Here is an 18,346-nt window from a genome sequence, read left to right as displayed (position 1 = left end):
CCAGCCACAGAGACAGGTTGAGCCTTTCCGGTCTACTCCATCTGTCCTGTTAGTGGTTAACTTCAAAGTCTGTGTATATTTGTATGATATAGTGAGGCTTGTTTTATTCTGCCGTGCTTCAGCAGTATTTATAGTCAGTCTTTATATCCTTTCAGTGCTGGTCAAACATGCCCCAGAGCTCTGGTGGAAAATGATGGGTTGCACATAATATTGTATAATACACCCACCCTGTGCTGTCACAGCCAGTTAGCTTTTTGAGGAGTGAATGAGTGAGTATGTGATTTCTTAGACTTCAGCTTTTCTCATTGGCTTACTCTATGTGTACAATTCTCTTCAGATCTGCTTGTTCAAATCTGTCATGCGGCCTGTGAACACAATCTTTCCATTCTTAGTCCCTTTGTGAGGGCCACAACAAAACTTTAAAACAACTACTTGGTAATGCACTGATTGAGCTAAGGAGACATCGAGACAACAAAATATTTATTTTTTTCAGTTGACTAACGTTGACGTTAAGAGAGATTTGCACTTTTCCTTAAGGACCTGTATTTTTCTTTTCAAATGAAATAGAACATTTAAAGTTTAACTAGCGCAGATACCTTCTGCACTTTTGGCACATTATGTTGAATATGTCAGATGTTTTGTCAAGGTTGTTTGGCAGATAAAAATTATAATATTGTAAGATCCAACTTGAGATTTTCTACGCAGGGGTAGTAAAATGTGTGTGTCAGTTGTTTTTTACACGTTATATATATTTTAAAGAAAAACATGGGTCCAGAAAGATTTTTTTTTTTTTTTTTTGGAGCACATTGTCTAGAGCTTTTGAGGCTTGTCATTCATTTCTCTGCTATTGTACAGTTCGGGTTGCATTTTCAAACTGAGTAAGAGCCAAGTATATTTGTAATTTCTATAACCAATCATCACCTCATTTTGTAGATTGAGAATGGCAATTCCATGTTGCAGTTTTCTTTGCTGTGGAAAGTTTACCATTTTGTTTTGTCTACTACCGATTTAACAGCTATACTGTACATTTGGTAATTGTTTCAGGCCTTAATAGATCTTTGGTCATGTAAAAGCAACAACTATTGATACCTTTTGTGCAGGGCCTCTTTGAAATATGTTATATATACATTTTTTTGTGATGTCTTACAAGATGTGAAATGTATCCTTATTTATAAATGCCTTTATTCTGTTGTTAATAACTTCATAAAATGTGCTGTTTTGGCTTATAGACAAACCCCCCCCCCCTATTATTCATTCATGACTAGTGCCAATATTTGGGATAAAGGTACCTAGAGTAAAAACAAATGTTTTGGAAGAATTTATTGTTATCATGTAACACATTACATATAGTAACACATGACAACAAAAACTTTTCAATGCAAAACTCCCTTTTGCTCTATTGTGCAAAGCATTTAGAAATACAAACATCATAGTTTTAACATTTACACACATATTCTAAAATACTGTAATGTATCTTTATTATTATTATTAGCTAAGCTTTTCTGTTCTCATGTTTATTGTTCAAGGTGTAAGTGCACACAGTACAGATGGTAAAACATCATAAAGACACTTCGGAGGCATGCAGATTGGCACAAATGTTAGAAAAACTAATAGGAAAACAGTCGTCTCCAACACTGTTGTGTTTCGGGTCACAAATTCAGTGCTTCGGCCACCTTCCTCTCCTCAGGAATACCATTTACCTAGAACACGACAAATATTATACATATAAAACTACTGAGTTTTAATATACCTCTTAAGAGGAACAGATTAGATTTAAAAAAAAAAACTCCCCCAAATTAGTGTGAGTTATCTCTACATTAATTCAAACAGACTGAGGTACCTACCTCCAGCCTTCGAAATGTTGACATGACATAATTATCTCCTTTGTTAGCAGTAAATGGAGAGAGCAGCTGGTTAGTGCACCATGCAGCTGATCACCATGCACACAAGAGGGTGCTCACACACCGCACTAGAATTGGTTGTCTTTTCATGCATAGGTGGCGACACCATTAAACGAGTCGAGCTCTCGTGTTTGATTACTTGTGGAGCCACAGCACAATGATTTACTCTCAATAATGTGTCCAGCTGAAACTGTCTGAATGCTTGTAGTTTCACAGTGATTCAGACATTAAAGAAAACAACACTGTGACTATGAAGACAATTTTTGTTGAAGCAATGTACAACAATTACTACATCATACTACTGTGAAGCTAATGTGCACAGACCTGCAGGCAGATGTGCTATACTGAACTAGATGTTGGAATGAACATTAGGAAATAGTAGGCATTTATATTTATGACAACATGAAGCGAGAGCACTTTAGAATGACCCATATTCATCGATATACAGACTTTATGCCACAGGCTGCTGTTTTAAAGTTCTCCTGGATTACCTGAATTGTGTTCTGACATGTACTGCTGTATGTAACTCAAGCATGTGGAAGTTTTTTAGCAAAGGAATTCAAAAATACACATCACAAATTATCCATGCATCTAGAGTAAAGCGCTAATACTAACCTGATGGCCTTTGTTGTGGTATTGTAATCTGGTTTTGCAGATTCCTGGAATCATAAACAGAGTGATATTATGGTGAACAGACATTCACATATAAGAACCTTTAGTGTCATGTGAAAGTTTGCTGTACTCATATTTGAATATTTTTACTTTCAAGCCAATTAGTAAAAATCATGGGACGGCTTGAACCTCTTAAATCTCTTTCCAAGGGCCGACTTGCTTTCTACAGCTTTAGCCGTAAACATAGAAAGGTTAGAAAGTGCTGAAAACAAGATTAAACAGTAATGTTATTGTTTTGACTTACATTTCCTCCATATAAGAAGCCTGCTAATGACCATGTGGATTTTATGTGCGCACAAATGAGGTTGTGAATGTCACTGCATGTGCTTTTTTTCCCCCACTGCCAAATCCCTTAACTCACGTTTGTGTTTGCATTAGCGGCATGCTGGTGGTCTCGTAGTTGTCGGGGTGGAGGGGTGGCACCACCTCACCGCTGACTGGATTGAAGACGGGCAACGTGGAGAGCGGCCAGGAGATCTCTCGGTTCTTGGACATGCTACGGAGCTCCTTGGTGGACTTCTGAATGGAGCTGTGGTGAACAAGCTGGATGCTGACGAGGGGAGAGGTAGTGAAGTTAACATGAGCCTGCGATGTTGTCATGTCTGGTTAGTTTGTCTCATCTCCTGTGCAATGCCTTATCTACCGAAAGACAATTAAAAATTATAGCAGCAGTTTCTGTTAGCTATGGTGAGCTCTGCACGCCCTGCTTCATGCATGCACAACAGAAATATAACATCCACCCTCACCTATCGCTGTGATGTCCTTTATTTGTCAGATTTAAGGTCCAAAATACGTTCTTAATCTTCACAAGACAACTGTGAGCAATTTGTTACTGCTAATAGCAAAACTCCCCTTTATCTTGTGATTACATTTTGGAGCAGCCCATTGGATGAATGAATGTCAACACAGACATGGGCATGTGAATGGTTATGGGAAAGCCGTCAATGACAACATATGCTGTATGACAAAACTGCAAAACAAAAAGAGAGGGGGGAGGGGACAGAAACATAAAAAAAAGAAAAACACAGGAGAGGTAAAACACTTACTCTGGTGTTTGCATGTTTCTTTTTTCCCTAGAAACAAAACAAAATGGATGAATTAAATACTAATATTAATAGTTAAAAGAGACATCTACACACAAGTGAATGGACTGTTGTGTAAAGACAGTGAGGATGGGTTGTGGGGTGCGGAACACTGAATGAACGAGGGGGCACATCTCTCCCAGCCTGTAAATGATTTGAGAATGATGAAAGGCTTTATCACGGATGAATGATCATCAAGGTCATGGCTTCAAAACACCAAGACACACAAATTTAATAAAACAAAACTGTGACAGAAATGTATGGGTAACTTAATATACATGGACTGGATGGTATGACAAGCTGCGATTCCAATCCAGATTTCCAATAACTGCCCTGCACTATCCTTTTTGTCTCTCATTTGATTTAATAACACTGCTGCGGCTGCTTTCCTCAATTGTTTGTTGGTGCATAAAAATATAAGACCAAGCACACTTACACCCCTTCCCGTCGGCAGCACATAGTGTAGCCGAGGATGAAGAAGAGGACTAGTGCCACGGCGGAGGGAACAGCCAGTGTGATCAGGAAGTCAGAAAAGTAGTTGCGGCTCTTCAGAGACTCAGAGGGAGGGTTGTATTCCCCGAATTCAGGCAGGATCCCTGTGCCTGGGTCAGGACGGGTAATGTAGACTGGTACTACTTTATTGATGTCAACCTAAAGAAATAAGCAAGAGTTAATTGAGCATTTATAAATGAATCAGCGGGTTGTCTACACTGAAAACGTTGTCTTGTGATTGTAGTTAAGTACAATGTGCATTCATTGTGTATATTGTCAAAAACAATACTTATAGGTAGCAAGAGTTCTGTGATGTTTCCCATTTTCTCTCAGCATTAAAAATCTGTAACTTTCTAATCCAGGTGAATCTGTATGGGAGGATGCTCACCAGAGAAATTTTACACCAGTCGATGTGAAACTGAGCTCTGAACTTCTTGTCGCAGCTGATGACAGGCTCCATCTCCTGACTGCACCGCAGCTGGTTATGTGGGCTTTCCACCTCCCGCAGGCACGACGAGAAGGGAACATCAGCACCAACCATCACATACACTCTAGGGAGAGGAGACAGTGCATGACAGAAGAAGAGAAGATGGCTCCTCATTTTACAAGTTTATGCTGAGGCTTGAGCACTGACTGATCATCTCGACGCTTTCATCTTCCACAGCGTCAGCGTGAGTCTTTGATGCACAACAGCATTTCATATTGGCTATTCACTTCTGAACTAAACCAGCTGACAGTTTCTGCTAAGTGTACTCATCTAAATACAGTGAGCTGAGGATCCCCAAGGCCCCATTTAATGTCAGCATGGCATGAGTGGGCTCAAAATATATGCACTTTGTTTGATTGAAAGAACCTTTAAGAGCGTTAGACCTCTTAGTTTTATGTAAATCACAACACTACATTTTTAAATAGAAAATGTATGTATGTGAAAAGAACCCAAAGTAGTTAGAACTTTATAAAATGACTACAAAGGTCAGTCCAACTTCAGAAATTCTCACCCTTCTTTGAGGTTATTGATGGGCAGGGGCACACGGCCACCACGGTCCAGTGCTGAGGTGATGTTGATAGCATTGAGACGCTCAGGCTGCCATACGTTCTTCACAGCTCCCAGGAAGTCCCCCAGGACCTCGCTGGCCAGCATCTCCTCCACATTCATGTTTTTGATGTAAAACTCTGCCTGGTAAGGCAGGGGGAACTCTGCACATCGGGTGGAAGAAAAGAGCATTAGATAAAAAGCAGTAACATTAAATGGGAAAGAAGACAGAAGGGGAGCTAAAAAGGTAGACCAGAATCCAGAATCCATAACCCTGAGAAAAGGGAAGAGATGCAGTGATGCTCTAAGACATCATTATTACTTCATTACTGATGCATCGTGATTTCACCTGTCTAACGCCGCTCTGTTATGACTTGGCCTCCCTCTGTGGCCAGATGTCAAATGAGATCACAGCAAAGGTTGAGTGATGTCATGTCAACAACACAAACATCTGCTGAGCGTTTACCCGACTCATTTCATACTGCACTGTATGTACCATGACAGGACAAAAACCACCACACAAACACCCAGATGCATAAATGGAAGTCCAATTCAAGTACTGAAAGTTCCCTCAGGATTTAATCACAGAAATTGCACAGTCTGATCTCTCTCTATGCTAAGCTTCATACTGGTGCCTCTTACCTTCTGTGGCCATGATGTTTATGACCAAGTTGTGCCTTGCCGTCTCAAAAGTGCGTCTGTTATAGGCAGTAATCTGCAACACACAAGGGTGAAACTTTAAGCCCAGATCAGTGCAGCTTATATGGCAGCAGCCCCTTTGACAAGGCTGAGCTAGATATACTACAATGGTTCTGATACAACATATACAGGCACATGTATCCTGCTGGGGACATTTAGCCTTTGGGGAAAAGAATTTCTACAGTAGCTTATGGGGAACAAAGAAAGCGTATAAAAGCATAATGGAATTTAAGTCTGAAGACTCACAGCGTAAAATTGCACCATGCTACTACTCCATGCATACAAATCAGCTGGGCTCAGTAAAATGCGTTACTACCCTATTACCTTTATGTAAGCTTATGTATATTATTGACTTCTTTTTAAATGACTGAACTCACTGTTAATTCATTGCCTTCAATTTGTTTTAGCACAAAAAACAACAAAGTGGCAACACAAAATACTTTGTCTACTCATTTTATTGTGATGGTGGTCCAACCACCCACCTCTATGACGGTGGGTTTCCCAACATGCTCCGCAGTGGGGGAACCATAGAGCACACCGTCGCTGTGCGGTGTCCTCTGGATGTAGCGCAGCCAGCCTGGCCTGTCAGGGTAGCCCATCAGGTTGGTGTTGAATGTGATTGGGTCATTGCTGGCATCACCTGCAGGCATAGCCATTTAATGGAGTGTGCCCAGTAATGTACTTTTAGACCCATTAGCTGAATTCTGAACGTTTTGCCAACAGCATCTCAGCATTTTCTAAGCAGTTTCTTGTGAGACATGATGAGAATGTATTATGGTGCCTGTTCGTTAAATGAACATGCAACTATATAAAATGGGGGCAATATAGAGATTGTACCTGATTTGGGGTATGGAGGAAACTCTCCTTTGAAGTACTCTCTTTCCAAAACATGGACGAACAGCACTCCTGCCGATGGATAGACGTTACGGTCTGCATGTGACCTCGACAAGATGGTGACAACTAAGAAAACAGGTTTCAAACAAAGAGAAAATTAGGTAGAGCTGAACATTTCCTTATGCTTGTATGCCTGTGTTATTCATCACCAGTGACTTGCCAGCAGCACTAAATTAAAAAAAAAGAGCAGAAAGTATTAATACAGGTGAAAACTACTAAAGAAAATGTTATATAATGGCTACTCCTATTCATTAACCTGCATTTTGAGAAATCCAGTGTTTGACAAGGGGCGGTAAAAGCATTAGCTTCACACGAGGAAAAAGCTCAAATTGTTAGCTGATGGAAACGCTATGCTTTTTTTTTTTTTATACAAACCAATGAATTTCCATGGCAAGGAGCTGAGGGACTGTGGGCAAAAGCAGCAGTAATGAGTCATTCAGACCTGAACTGTTTTCATGCCCTCCTCCCACTCTATCTCTACGACGCTCTCTATTTAGACGCACTCCATTTCAAACACAAACATTTAGTCCTTATTTGTGAAGGGCACTGCTCAGAAAATGGCAGGCCCTTAACAAGAGTTTACACAATGTAACAATGGGGGTGATTTAGCCGGCTCTCTCCCTCTTTTTGCATCATTCACTATTTCACCCTCTCGTCTTCTTTCAAGCTCTCAGCATTTTTGCACGGCATTTTTCTTCTCGCTTTTTCTTTTCTCTCTCTTTCACAGTGGGTGGGCACTCCATTTTTAATCACCATGGGAGACTGAATATACAAGGAGGAAGGGAAGGCGTAGTGGGGAAAAGAGCAAGAGAGGGAGGAAAAAGTGGCATGCTATGAAATGCTGGAGAGGGAGAGAACGAGAACGAGAGAACGAGTGTGAACTGTTCTTGCCTGCAGACACACAACTCCAGATGCATTAAGTTGCCAGAGTAGAAGGTTCCCTGCGAAAGCTGTTTATGTGTATGTGCCTTCCCACTGCAAAATTCTGCTTATTCCCACCATTATTTTTTTTTTATCTCATGCTTCATCTTCTCATTAGCATGAAACCGACATGTTCTACATCAATGTCAAGAGTCTTAAAATGAAGGGTTTCCCTACTTCTCAAACTCTAAGCCCTCTCCTTTAACAGAAGCTGATTCCAAAAGAGAGTCTCTGCTGAATGGAGTAATAGAGCAAGATTTACATTTTAATCCATGTCCATGAAAGAGGAAGAGAGTATGTGATCCTTGGTTGTTAAGTATTATCTAATACCAGGGTGCACGATGGGGTTAAAAAAGATAAGGTGACACCTCTACAAAGCCAAACTGCCTAAATGCAGTGTAAGTACACTGATGAGCTGTTGGTAAAGATAGAAAATAGTCCCATATGTTGGTTAAACTGGGCTCCATCTGTAGCCATAAACGGAGATGCTGAAGTGAACATGTGTCCTCTGTCCCTGAGGGCTTGGTCACAGCTACATACAATCAATAGCATTTAGCAGGCCCTGGATGTGGTGTCGCTTATAGAAACTGAGGTTAAATTAACCACATCTCTTTCCAAGGACAGACTGAGGGAACCACCTGTGCATGACTAATCTACACACATCTTCTTGCTGCTACTACTGCACCCATGACATTAGGATCTAGGTTATTCTGAGACCAAGAATAAAAACTCATTCAGTTTCAGCACACCAGTGGTGCCCTCGATGATGGCTTTGGTTGATCCTCAAATTGCACCCTGAATGTGCACACTTGGATTTTATTACCTCGATTCTTCTCTCACCTCTGATGATGTCAAGTAGGCAAATTATGGCCTGAAAACCTACTTTACAGAAGACGTAAAAGACCACAGCAGGCATTCCTGGTGAACGCAGTCACTGTACACAGTGCAGGTGACCACAAGCCGTCCACAGGGAGCGGTGTCGGAAAACTGAAGCGTACATTATCACAGAAAAAATATTGTAGTGTCAGTATTTTTCAGTATCGTCCAGCTTTCTTTTCCACTCACAAACCAACTGCTTGTGGTGTTACCAATTGTCACAGGTCCTGAAATAAGAATATAGAAGTGAGCCCATATGGCCTGCTCTTCCCTAATGGTCTGAGGAATAGGAAATGACCTATGGGATTTGAGATGTATTGAAGCTCTGATTTAACAAGTTTACAGGTTCCCATTGTACTGTGTTTCACCCTCACTGTTGATTGCAGTCACTTCCATTTAGAGAGCAGCCAATGTAAGCAGAGCTCAGTGGCTAAGTTACACTCAGGATCTGCTAATAGCGTCAGATCTGCTTATTTGTAGCAGCCTGAGTTTCTGCCAAGCCTTCTCCAGATGATGAACATAATACATCACCAATTAAAGGTTAATACTAAACTATCCCCTGCAGGCTAACCAACTCCTGCAGCAAGAAAAATGTACAGACACACAAGTGCATATTACTTCACACAACAGCGACACTTTCCTATTAATTGAGCTGACACACACAAACACACATTATAATTCATGTATTCTCCTTAATTTGCACATTGTCATTCACAACATTTCTTTAACTGCCACCATGAATAAGTGCCACACTAGATCACTAACAGTCCCTGGGGGTGGTAGAAATGGATAACTAGATTTTATGATTTTCTGGGCCAGCCTCAAACTGGCTGAAGTCTCATGAGTGATGCCTTAGTTAAAAATTCCATTAGCAATGCAGAGAGAATAAACCACCTTTGTCCCTCTGTTGGCTGCGGTTAGCTGAGGCCTCTAGTTAGGTGATGGAGAGACAATTGGGAGGAATGTCCTTTAGTTTTGTTGGATCAGCTTTGGGTCAGGAGGAATGCATGTGCTTCTTTGGTGTTTAGCGCAGAAGCACAGACAACAAGGACTTCTACTGTTTGCTATTCTTCCCGTGATAAGTTTGAGCCTCTTTCTAAACACAGACCTGGAAGTGAAAGTAGTTGGTGTCACAAACAGACGGCGATGGCTAAGAGTGGACAAGAAACGGGCAGCTTGTTTCGACTTTCACTTCAAAGGTAAGCTGAATCACTCGTTTGCCTAATATGATTGTTGAAAAGTTCTGTATCATCCACAGAATCAGAGCCGCAAAGCAAAATTACCATGTTACATAGAAGGAAACAGAGCTTTGAGTCATAATTAATGATTTAGGATAAGTTCTAATCCAGTCAAGGCCAAGGTTTAGTAAGAATTTAGATTACGCTGCCATTGCTGCAAAAGTAAGTGCCAAGTCTGTGGGACAGCTGACAATTGAAAACAGTGATGTCAGTATTAATGCAGAGCCAGCTGAATGTGTCACTGTTATGACAATGGGGAGGGCATAGCAGGTCAACACACACACACACACACACTCACCATCTCTGTACAAGGCTGTTCTCAGCTTCAAGCCCATGGATCGCTCCATGTGGACATTTCTCTCATGCAAAGCGATGTTTTTGGCATCATAGGCATGCACAATGTAGACTAGTGGATCAATGAATAAAAGTATGAATGGAACAAGAGTGTATTTCAGTGGCAGCCTGGACTATTTACTCGGTTCCCAGTTTCTACCCCAACCTACAATTAATGCAGTCTGATAACCTACCTGTCCTACTGTAAATCTTACCTTTGTGAAGTTGAACAGAGGACAATAATAACTAAAATGAATTAAAACAACAAACAGGATAATAGTTTTAAAAAATAAAGTGCTGTTATACTGCAGTGAGATTGAAATAAACACTTCCAAGTTTAACTTAAAACTTTGAAATTAAACTTTTGTCCTTGGGGACAGTATGAAACCTGCACCAGACGTTTGCATGGTTCGGATTGATTGACCAGGGAGTAATGAGTCTCATTTTTTTAGAGACCTGTACATCACTGCAGTAGTCTAGCCTGCTTAGGATAAAACTAAAACTGCAGTAATTAATGCTTTCTTTTTTTTGTCATATATGATTTACTGACTAACTTTGAGTTTTGGACTGGTGGTGATGTAAAACAACACATATCTCCTTGGCTATAAGACATTTTTCAGTAAGTATTAGGCTGATTTATTTAATTTTTTAACTTAGATCCTGAATTTTTATAGTGTGGGTGTCAAAATCTGAGGTTTGAGTCCGTACAATTACACCAAGACTTGTGGCTTGGTGCATGGTGGGTAACAGAAACATTAAAAGAGCATTAGAGACTTCATGGAGGAAGGATTTACTGCATTAGTTTGAGATGTGTGTAACGAAACGGCAGTACTGCATGAAAAGCAGCTACCACAAATATGATGTTACTGTGAGGACACGTTATAAATAATGCAGCAGTATATTATCTATTCCCCAGGTGTAATTAAGAGTAACGTGAGCTGCTAAAACTGCATTAAGTACTTAATTAGACGTTCATAACACACCTTGGGTCAACGATACAGAATTAAGCTTCTTCCCAAAGGTAATTAAAACTGAATGAACGGCAAGAACTAGCAAAACAACGCATATGTGACTGTTTTATACGTGAGTATATATATATATATATATATGTGTGTGTGTGTGTGTATTAGGTTGGCTGTCTAAGCACCCCACCCGTGTAGTTTTCTCTTGTTAGCCATGTTTTTTTTTTCCACGTCTCCTCCTCTGCCTCTTGGAAAAAATGAGAAGCTAAACAGCAGCAGGCTAACTAGCTAGCTTGCTAACTAGCATGGACAGCCCTTCAAAAGCCTACGCGTCAAAAAAAAAAACAACAACAAAAAAAAAACCCAACATTGCCTGAGTTTAATCGATACGTACCCGTGCCGAGCCATACCGCGACAGCTGCAGCGGGCATGGTGTGTATCATCCTCTTGGATCTCACATGAAAGCGGGTGTTTTATCTAATCGCCAGTGAGTTTGCCTGCCATAATAAGCAGCATCCTGCAGCATTTCTTCCTCCGCCTGCTTCCTCCGCTGGAAACAGCGCGACCTCTCATTGGCTGCACATCTGGTTGGAAAAAAAACGCTGTTGTCGCAGAAAATGGGCAAAACACGCGACATGAAGCGGTGTATGTCTGAGCGCCACGCCTTCAGCACAGCTTTCTGTCAAATGATAACGGGAATTGTAATTTTGCCTGCCTGCGTGATTTTATGTCCCTGTGCTTTTTGGCTGACCTGTCATGGGGTCACATGTTCCAGTAACCATGTTAATACATCTTTTCCTAAAGTTCACTAAAAATAGGTGGGTTGCTTCATTGTTGATGCTGGCCCTGGGTCCAGATGTGGAGTTAAGCGGATAGACACACCCACTGAGACAGCTTGCTTAAACACACACCATGGCCTCACCAGGGTCGGCCCTTCTGATCCCAGCTGTAAGAGGGTGCAGACATGTTTGAGAAGTCTGCTTCAATCTGTCCAGACTCCCCACAGAGTCAGTTGTACCAGACAGATGGTCATGTTTTGGCCCCTTGGCTCCCAGTCAGGCCTGCTGAAAGGCTGCTGGACCCTTAATTTACCCCAAATACTCCCTTTGCTGTCAGCCACCACTTAGAGTGTACTTTGATCCTGCAGAAAAGCATCCTAATTCTTGCTATCATGCTGATAGTGGTCACCGCATGGTTCTTGTTTGATACCTTCATGTCAGAAACTGGATTCATTTCTTCCTCTGTGGTGATAAACACGATGCCATCCATCCTCTGTGCTCTGCAGTGCGTGGCTGTTCTGCGCGCTCAGCCTCCCTTTTATCCCCTTAAGATTATTTTTAGGTTGCTTAGCAACATCTTCACATAGGCAATGTTTGGATTGGTTATGAAGGTATCACAACAATCAGTATAGGTCTGTGCATGCACTAAGATGCAGAGAAACGAAGAGTAGGAAAACACAGTGTCTTGGCCAGAGGCTTCTAACTGGGTACTGGTTTGGACTGACAGCAGTTCAGTTCTGTTTTGGTGTAGTCTGCAGTATGTTTACACTGTAATTGCCCTAAATTTGCCTGTTTTGTTAGATGGTAAATGCTCTTACTTCAGCAGTCATTCCCAACACTGGAGGCTTTTACTTGTGTAAACTTGTGTAGGTCTCATGGAGGAGACGCCACAGGGTTTGTATTTCATATATTTTGATTTAGTTGTGTTGGTGAGCCTGCAATACTGAACATTTAGAACAGTAACTGTCTATATAGACTGGCTATAAATATCAGTGATTTATGATACAATTTTTTTTATTTTCTGGATTAATTTATATTTCCAGTACATTTTTACAAAATATGTAAGCAACACGTTCAAATGAAAATGACTGTTTGTTAAAATAATCACAGATTTAGATGTTTGTAAAGCTTTTATTCTAGTGGCAACTTAATCACAGTGAATATAGTCCCATGCTTTAGGTGGTGTCTGTGTGAGCCAGCCAGCTAGAAATGCTACACTCTGGTCTTCTTTAATGTCTTTTACATTGTTACAATATTAATGACCAGAGATTAAATAGAAATAATTAGAAATAATTTCATTTGGTCATGATCAATGTGAAACAGAGTTTGGTGTGTTCAGTAACCAACTTTTAATATAGAATTTCATTATATCTGGCTAAATTAAGTCTGACTCATGGAAACCAATATCTTTGCTCTATAATTAATGAATTAATGAACAGTGAAGCCAAACTTTACCAAATTTTCTGGCTCTGGTCCCATGCAAACTCCTCACAGTCCCCTGGTGGTCCTCACACCACACTTTGCATTACCCTACCATGGACACTCATCACACAACCGGACTGGTCTTGAAACCTCTTTACCCCACCCAGATCTCATTGGTGAACCACAAGCAGCCAGTGAAGTTACAGTGGCTGTGTGCTGGTATTTATGCCAGGCTGCAGCTCGATGAAACCCCCTCCGTGCAGCAGATTATCGGACCAAACCATTGCCGCAGTTTAGGTTTTAACACCTGTCACATGAGGCTTTGCATCTGCAAATCCACGGCTATCATTGCGGCGAGGCAGGTTTACTTTGCTGCACCGCAGACGTATTTCGGACGCTGCTGTCCTGCAAATGCTGCCACAGAGCTGCTTTCGGTGAGAAGAGCTGCCAAATAGCACCGACACCCCTATTGTGCGACTGGCAGCATCTCCCACCGCCTGCAATGGCGTTGTAGCGGCTCTAGTTTGTCCAAACGCGTCTACAGTGGCTGATCCGTCCCGGACTATTTACGACCGTGGGATAGCTATGTTATTTTGGAAAGGGTGTGCGAAGAGAGCATCCATCCTTTATCCTCTGGATTACAGTTTGTTTACATCACGCGTCAAATGAAGCCGGACCCATGAATGTAAGTCTGACTCTTTTGTTTTTGTAACATTGAAGCAACAACGCGGTGGTTATTGGTAAACAGTTAACTTCACCTTTTTGCAGTCGTCGAGAAAGGTCAGTGTTTCATGCAGAGACCTGGTCAGGAGGAGGCATGAAATAAATGTTAAGCAGTGTCAGAGGAGGTAAACATGAAGTGTGATGTTGCGTGCAGTGTGGCGGATGTGCGGCTCAGCCTGTTTGTCTGATCCCACTGACACAATATTAAAGCCTCAAAATTCATCTTTCATCTTTCGCCTCTAAACTTTATTTTCCTCTGTGCAATGTCCACCGAGGCAGCACGGCTTTTTTTTTAAGTTCAATCGGATGATTTTTTTTTTTTGCACACGGATTTCACATAGGTGTTATCATGGACCAGCAAGAGACCAGCATGGTGAATAATGAATATTGAACCAGGACATGTAGGTTTCTGCTGCTGCTGCTGCTGCTGCTGCTGCTGCTGCTGCTGATGATGATGATGATGCATCCATACGGTCTCGGCTGTGGCTTTCAACACAACTTAGATTAATGGATTCTCAGTGCTCCAGATGAATATGTTTTTTTATTGTGTGGTCTGATCTCCCTCTGCAAAACATATTTCAACATTTATTGACATTTAAACGCTAAGTCTTGCAGTTCATAAAAAGCTGTGTTATTATTATTATTATTTTTTTGGTGCATTCAACAACATTTTCTCAATAGGATTAAAGTACCATGCGCTGCTTTGCTTGATCGCTGACATTTAGTAGGAACAGCCAAAATGTCACAGATGTTTCAGAGGGAAAAGAAGAAAACAATATTTCCTACAGTAAAGCACCAGTTTGAACATAAAGGACTCACATCTTCACCTTGATGTGTACAGTAAATATTGATTTGAGAAGGTAAACAGTGTCACGGTGCTGAATAGACATCACCAGCAGTGTCCAATACACGTTAACTGCAAGTTCTGTTGTACTAAGAACTTTTCATCTGTACAATACATTTGGACCTTGTGTTTCTGAAATGCTGTTACTGGAAGATGACGATAATCTCTTTTCCAGATCAGTGACACTTTAATTATATGTGACAGGTTAATGTTTAACTAGTTATCTTTCTGGAACTTACCAGATAATCATGCAGTGTTGCACAATGTTTCTGTCTTAATAATGCCTCTCTTTATCTCTGCAGGTGTTAATGTGCCTAAAGGAAATATAACGTCAGCTGGATCAGATTAGGCAACGCTGCAGTAGGTCAAACTAGACTCCTAATTTCTATGTTCTAATGAGGCCACGGCCATGCTGACATCCCCCATCAATCCAAAGACATCATCATGCTGAAGACGGAGGCCTCAGGGGAGAGGACCAGCCTCCGGAGTGCCTCCCCCCACCGCAACGCCTACCGGGCTGAATTTCAGGCACTGAAGAGAGCCTTTGACCAGCCCCGTATTGATGGAGACTCTAAGCCCAAAGACCTAGAGCGGGTGAAACAACCAAGAGGCCGCCAGTATGGGACCCATGTCAGCCGTATTAAGGACATGTTCATGCAAATGGGCTCAGAAAATGCATCATCTAAGACCAGGGGTCGGGATGAGTCTTCGCCACAAAAGTTAGTCAAGCCCACCAATTTCATCAACAAGGCTGATGGATCAGTGATAAAACTCCAGCATTCTTCTTCAGCTGAAAGGGTTGGGGGTGCTGGAGCGAAGTTCTCTGAAACCAGGAAGCTGTTTGAGCAGCAGTCACGTGACCAGTCCCAATCACCAGTCTTTCCCTATGGACGTGATAAAAGGGGTTCCCATGAGCACCTCGATGATTGGCGAGGAGCAAGGTCCAATCGAGGTAGTACAGACTCCTTGGACTCCCTTTGCTCCAGAACAGAGGCATCCTCACCGACTGTTAGTCAACTCAGCGCTGTTTTTGAAAATGCTGACCACCACAACCAGGGTGTGCAGTACAGAGGAGTCAGCAGACGAACCCTCTACTCACCTGATGGATTCCATCGTCATGGAGGTGATGTCAGTGAGGATGATTCCCGACAATCTCCAATTTGTGGCACTTACCGGAATAGGATAGGGGGGAAGTTACCCACATCCATGTCTTCTGAGGACCTTTTGAGCCACAGTCCTGTGGCAGAGGCTTCAGAGGTTAAATCCGTTCCACAAGGTGAGGAAACCCAAACTAAAGCCGGCAGAGATGGACGATACCTTTCTGGGGTCACCACCAATGGAAGCCAGGTCAATGGTTCTTGTGAAGAAGAAGAGAAACCCTCAGAAACAGGAAAACATATTGAGGATGTAGGCATGTCCAAAGCATCAAAACATGCTGATGATGCTGTGATTTCCAATAAAGCTTTTGAAGATACCACTCCAGAACCTTTACCAACCCCAACCACACCAGTTGGGGAAAGCCAGGAGATTGGGCAGGGTTCAAGAGAAGACAAGCCCTGTCACTCTCCAAAGGACCAGTTGGAAGAACCCGATGAGGACTACACTGGGAATGAGCGGGTTATTTTTAATGCGGATGGGGATGCGTGTTACCAGGGCTGGGGGGAAAGCTGCACAGATCCTGAAGATGATCTGTACGGTGACGATGAGGATATTGTCTACGACCCGGGCTCTGATCTGACAGAGGTTCCTGGTTTGCCCGAAGAAAAGTCAGAGGACATCCCTCCAAAGAGGAAGATACGTTTCAGCACTGCTCCCATCACAGTAAGTCAAGCACTGTACAGAACTGTTATAGAAACCTAAACTGTGTAAACATATTGAACATAATCCATCTTAAAAGCTCTTACGTTGCTATAACCACAAGTCAGTTTAAATAACAGAGATCTATTATATTATTAGATAGTGTTTTATGTGCTTAAATTTATAGTCACTGTTGAACAACTCATTATAGTTGGCTTTGCTGTTTTCACATACACTTTGAGGTTTTATGATCATTTAAAACATGATCTAAAATCAGTGATGTTGACATAGAGCTTGAGGGTCAAAGCATCGCCCTCTGGGAAATTGACATGCTCATGAGCAGAACATCTGTGCATGTGTTAATCATGCTGGTTCCACACCCACACAGCTTTCACGCAAGAAACTGTGTTTGTTTTTCTCAAGCAGCTCCACCATCATCCTTTAGATCGGAAACCCATTTATCCAAAAAATTGATGAGGATATTACAGTTACAGTCTACACAAATCTGTCACATATACTCTCTATGTAATACTTAACACTTAGAATCAATAATGGTAATATTTATAGTAGTAAACATTTGTAGTAATAGGTTGGCCTATTACATGTAATCCTCTTTATTTAATTTATTAGTCGATTGTATTTTTATTTTTCAGATTTTCAGTGATTTAAGATACCAGCAACATGTGAGGGATATAACTTACAAGTGAAACACAGTTGTGAGTGAACAAGTGAGGTTTATGTATGAAGGATTTGGAGCTCATGCACACAATCCACAGGTTCAACATCATATTAAATCCCATTAACATGCTGTAATGAACCAAAACAATGATCCCACCTATTGTCAGGAGATAATGGAAAGTTGGTTCACTGTGTACCTTCCACAGGAGTGTGTGTCCTTTTGCTGCTTTTTCTACTCTTTTATCTCAGGACTCCCCTTCAGTGCATGGAAATGCACACAAATACAAGCACATTTATTCAACAATATAAAATCCTCTAAATTAATCATGTTTTTATTAGAAGTTGTTCAATCATTTATGTTTTTCTTAATACACAAAGTTGTATGCCAATGAAAGATATGTGCGAATCCTATTTTTGATCATTACAAAAAACAGTTTTTCTTCAATCTATTTAGCAAATTTTATTTTCACTACACTGAATGTGAGCACTACAAAGCTAGTCCCATTTACAGTGGGTACGGAAAGTATTCAGACCCCTTTAAATTTGTCACTCTTTGTGTCATTGCAGCCATTTGCCAAAATCAAAAAAGTTCATTTTATTTCTCATTAATGTACACTCAGCACCCCATCTTGACAGAAAAAAACAGAAATGTAGAAATTTTTGCAAATTTATTAAAAAAGAAAAACTGAAATATCACATGGTCATAAGTATTCAGACCCTTTGCAGTGACACTCATATTTAACTCACATGCTGTCCATTTCTTCTGATCCTCCTTGAGATGGTTCTGCTCCTTCATTGGAGTCCAGCTGTGTTTAATTAAACTGATTGGACTTGATTAGGAAAGGCACACACCTGTCTATATAAGACCTTACAGCTCACAGTGCATGTCAGAGCAAATGAGAATCATGAGGTCGATGGAACTGCCCAAGGAGCTCAGAGACAGAATTGTGGCAAGGCACAGATCTGGCCAAGGTTACAAGAGAATTTCTGCAGCACTCAA

The 18,346-nt window shown here is 41.3% G+C and overlaps 2 protein-coding genes across 7 annotated transcripts in view; one reads left to right on the top strand and one right to left on the bottom strand.

Moving 5' to 3' along the window:
• Positions 1 to 1,305: 1,305 nt before the first annotated feature.
• sgce (sarcoglycan, epsilon) lies at positions 1,306 to 11,671 on the bottom strand. 2 transcript variants are annotated; one of them, XM_026300090.2, is made up of 12 exons: positions 11,498 to 11,671; positions 10,107 to 10,214; positions 6,717 to 6,839; positions 6,362 to 6,519; positions 5,823 to 5,895; positions 5,146 to 5,344; positions 4,536 to 4,698; positions 4,092 to 4,306; positions 3,620 to 3,646; positions 2,935 to 3,123; positions 2,517 to 2,560; positions 1,306 to 1,700 (listed from the first exon to the last, which is right to left on the bottom strand). In XM_026300090.2, the coding sequence occupies exons 1-12, from the start codon at positions 11,544 to 11,546 to the stop codon at positions 1,684 to 1,686; spliced, it is 1,365 nt and encodes a 454-aa protein (XP_026155875.1). In that variant the 5' UTR covers positions 11,547 to 11,671; the 3' UTR covers positions 1,306 to 1,683. The 2 variants fall into 2 exon arrangements, with proteins under 2 accessions (XP_026155875.1, XP_026155876.1); XM_026300091.2 differs by lacking the exon at positions 10,107 to 10,214.
• The window catches only part of ppp1r9a (protein phosphatase 1, regulatory subunit 9A), a 44,004-nt gene continuing 35,068 nt past the window's right edge, over positions 9,411 to 18,346 (top strand). For 4 of the 5 annotated variants that reach the window (XM_026300086.2, XM_026300085.2, XM_026300083.2 and 1 more), the window contains exons 1-2: positions 9,411 to 9,769; positions 15,174 to 16,692. In XM_026300086.2, the coding sequence (XP_026155871.1) occupies positions 15,316 to 16,692 (1,377 nt within the window). In that variant the 5' untranslated portion in view covers positions 9,411 to 9,769; positions 15,174 to 15,315. Of the gene's footprint in view, positions 9,770 to 13,544; positions 13,990 to 15,173; positions 16,693 to 18,346 lie in introns of those variants that run through there. The other variant, XM_026300082.1, reaches the window with a different exon arrangement.

Source organism: Mastacembelus armatus, chromosome 11 (assembly GCF_900324485.2).
Source record: "Mastacembelus armatus chromosome 11, fMasArm1.2, whole genome shotgun sequence".
NCBI lineage: Eukaryota > Metazoa > Chordata > Actinopteri > Synbranchiformes > Mastacembelidae > Mastacembelus > Mastacembelus armatus.
Note: the sequence above shows the minus strand (reverse complement) of the source record. Positions and strands in the feature narration are given on the sequence as shown.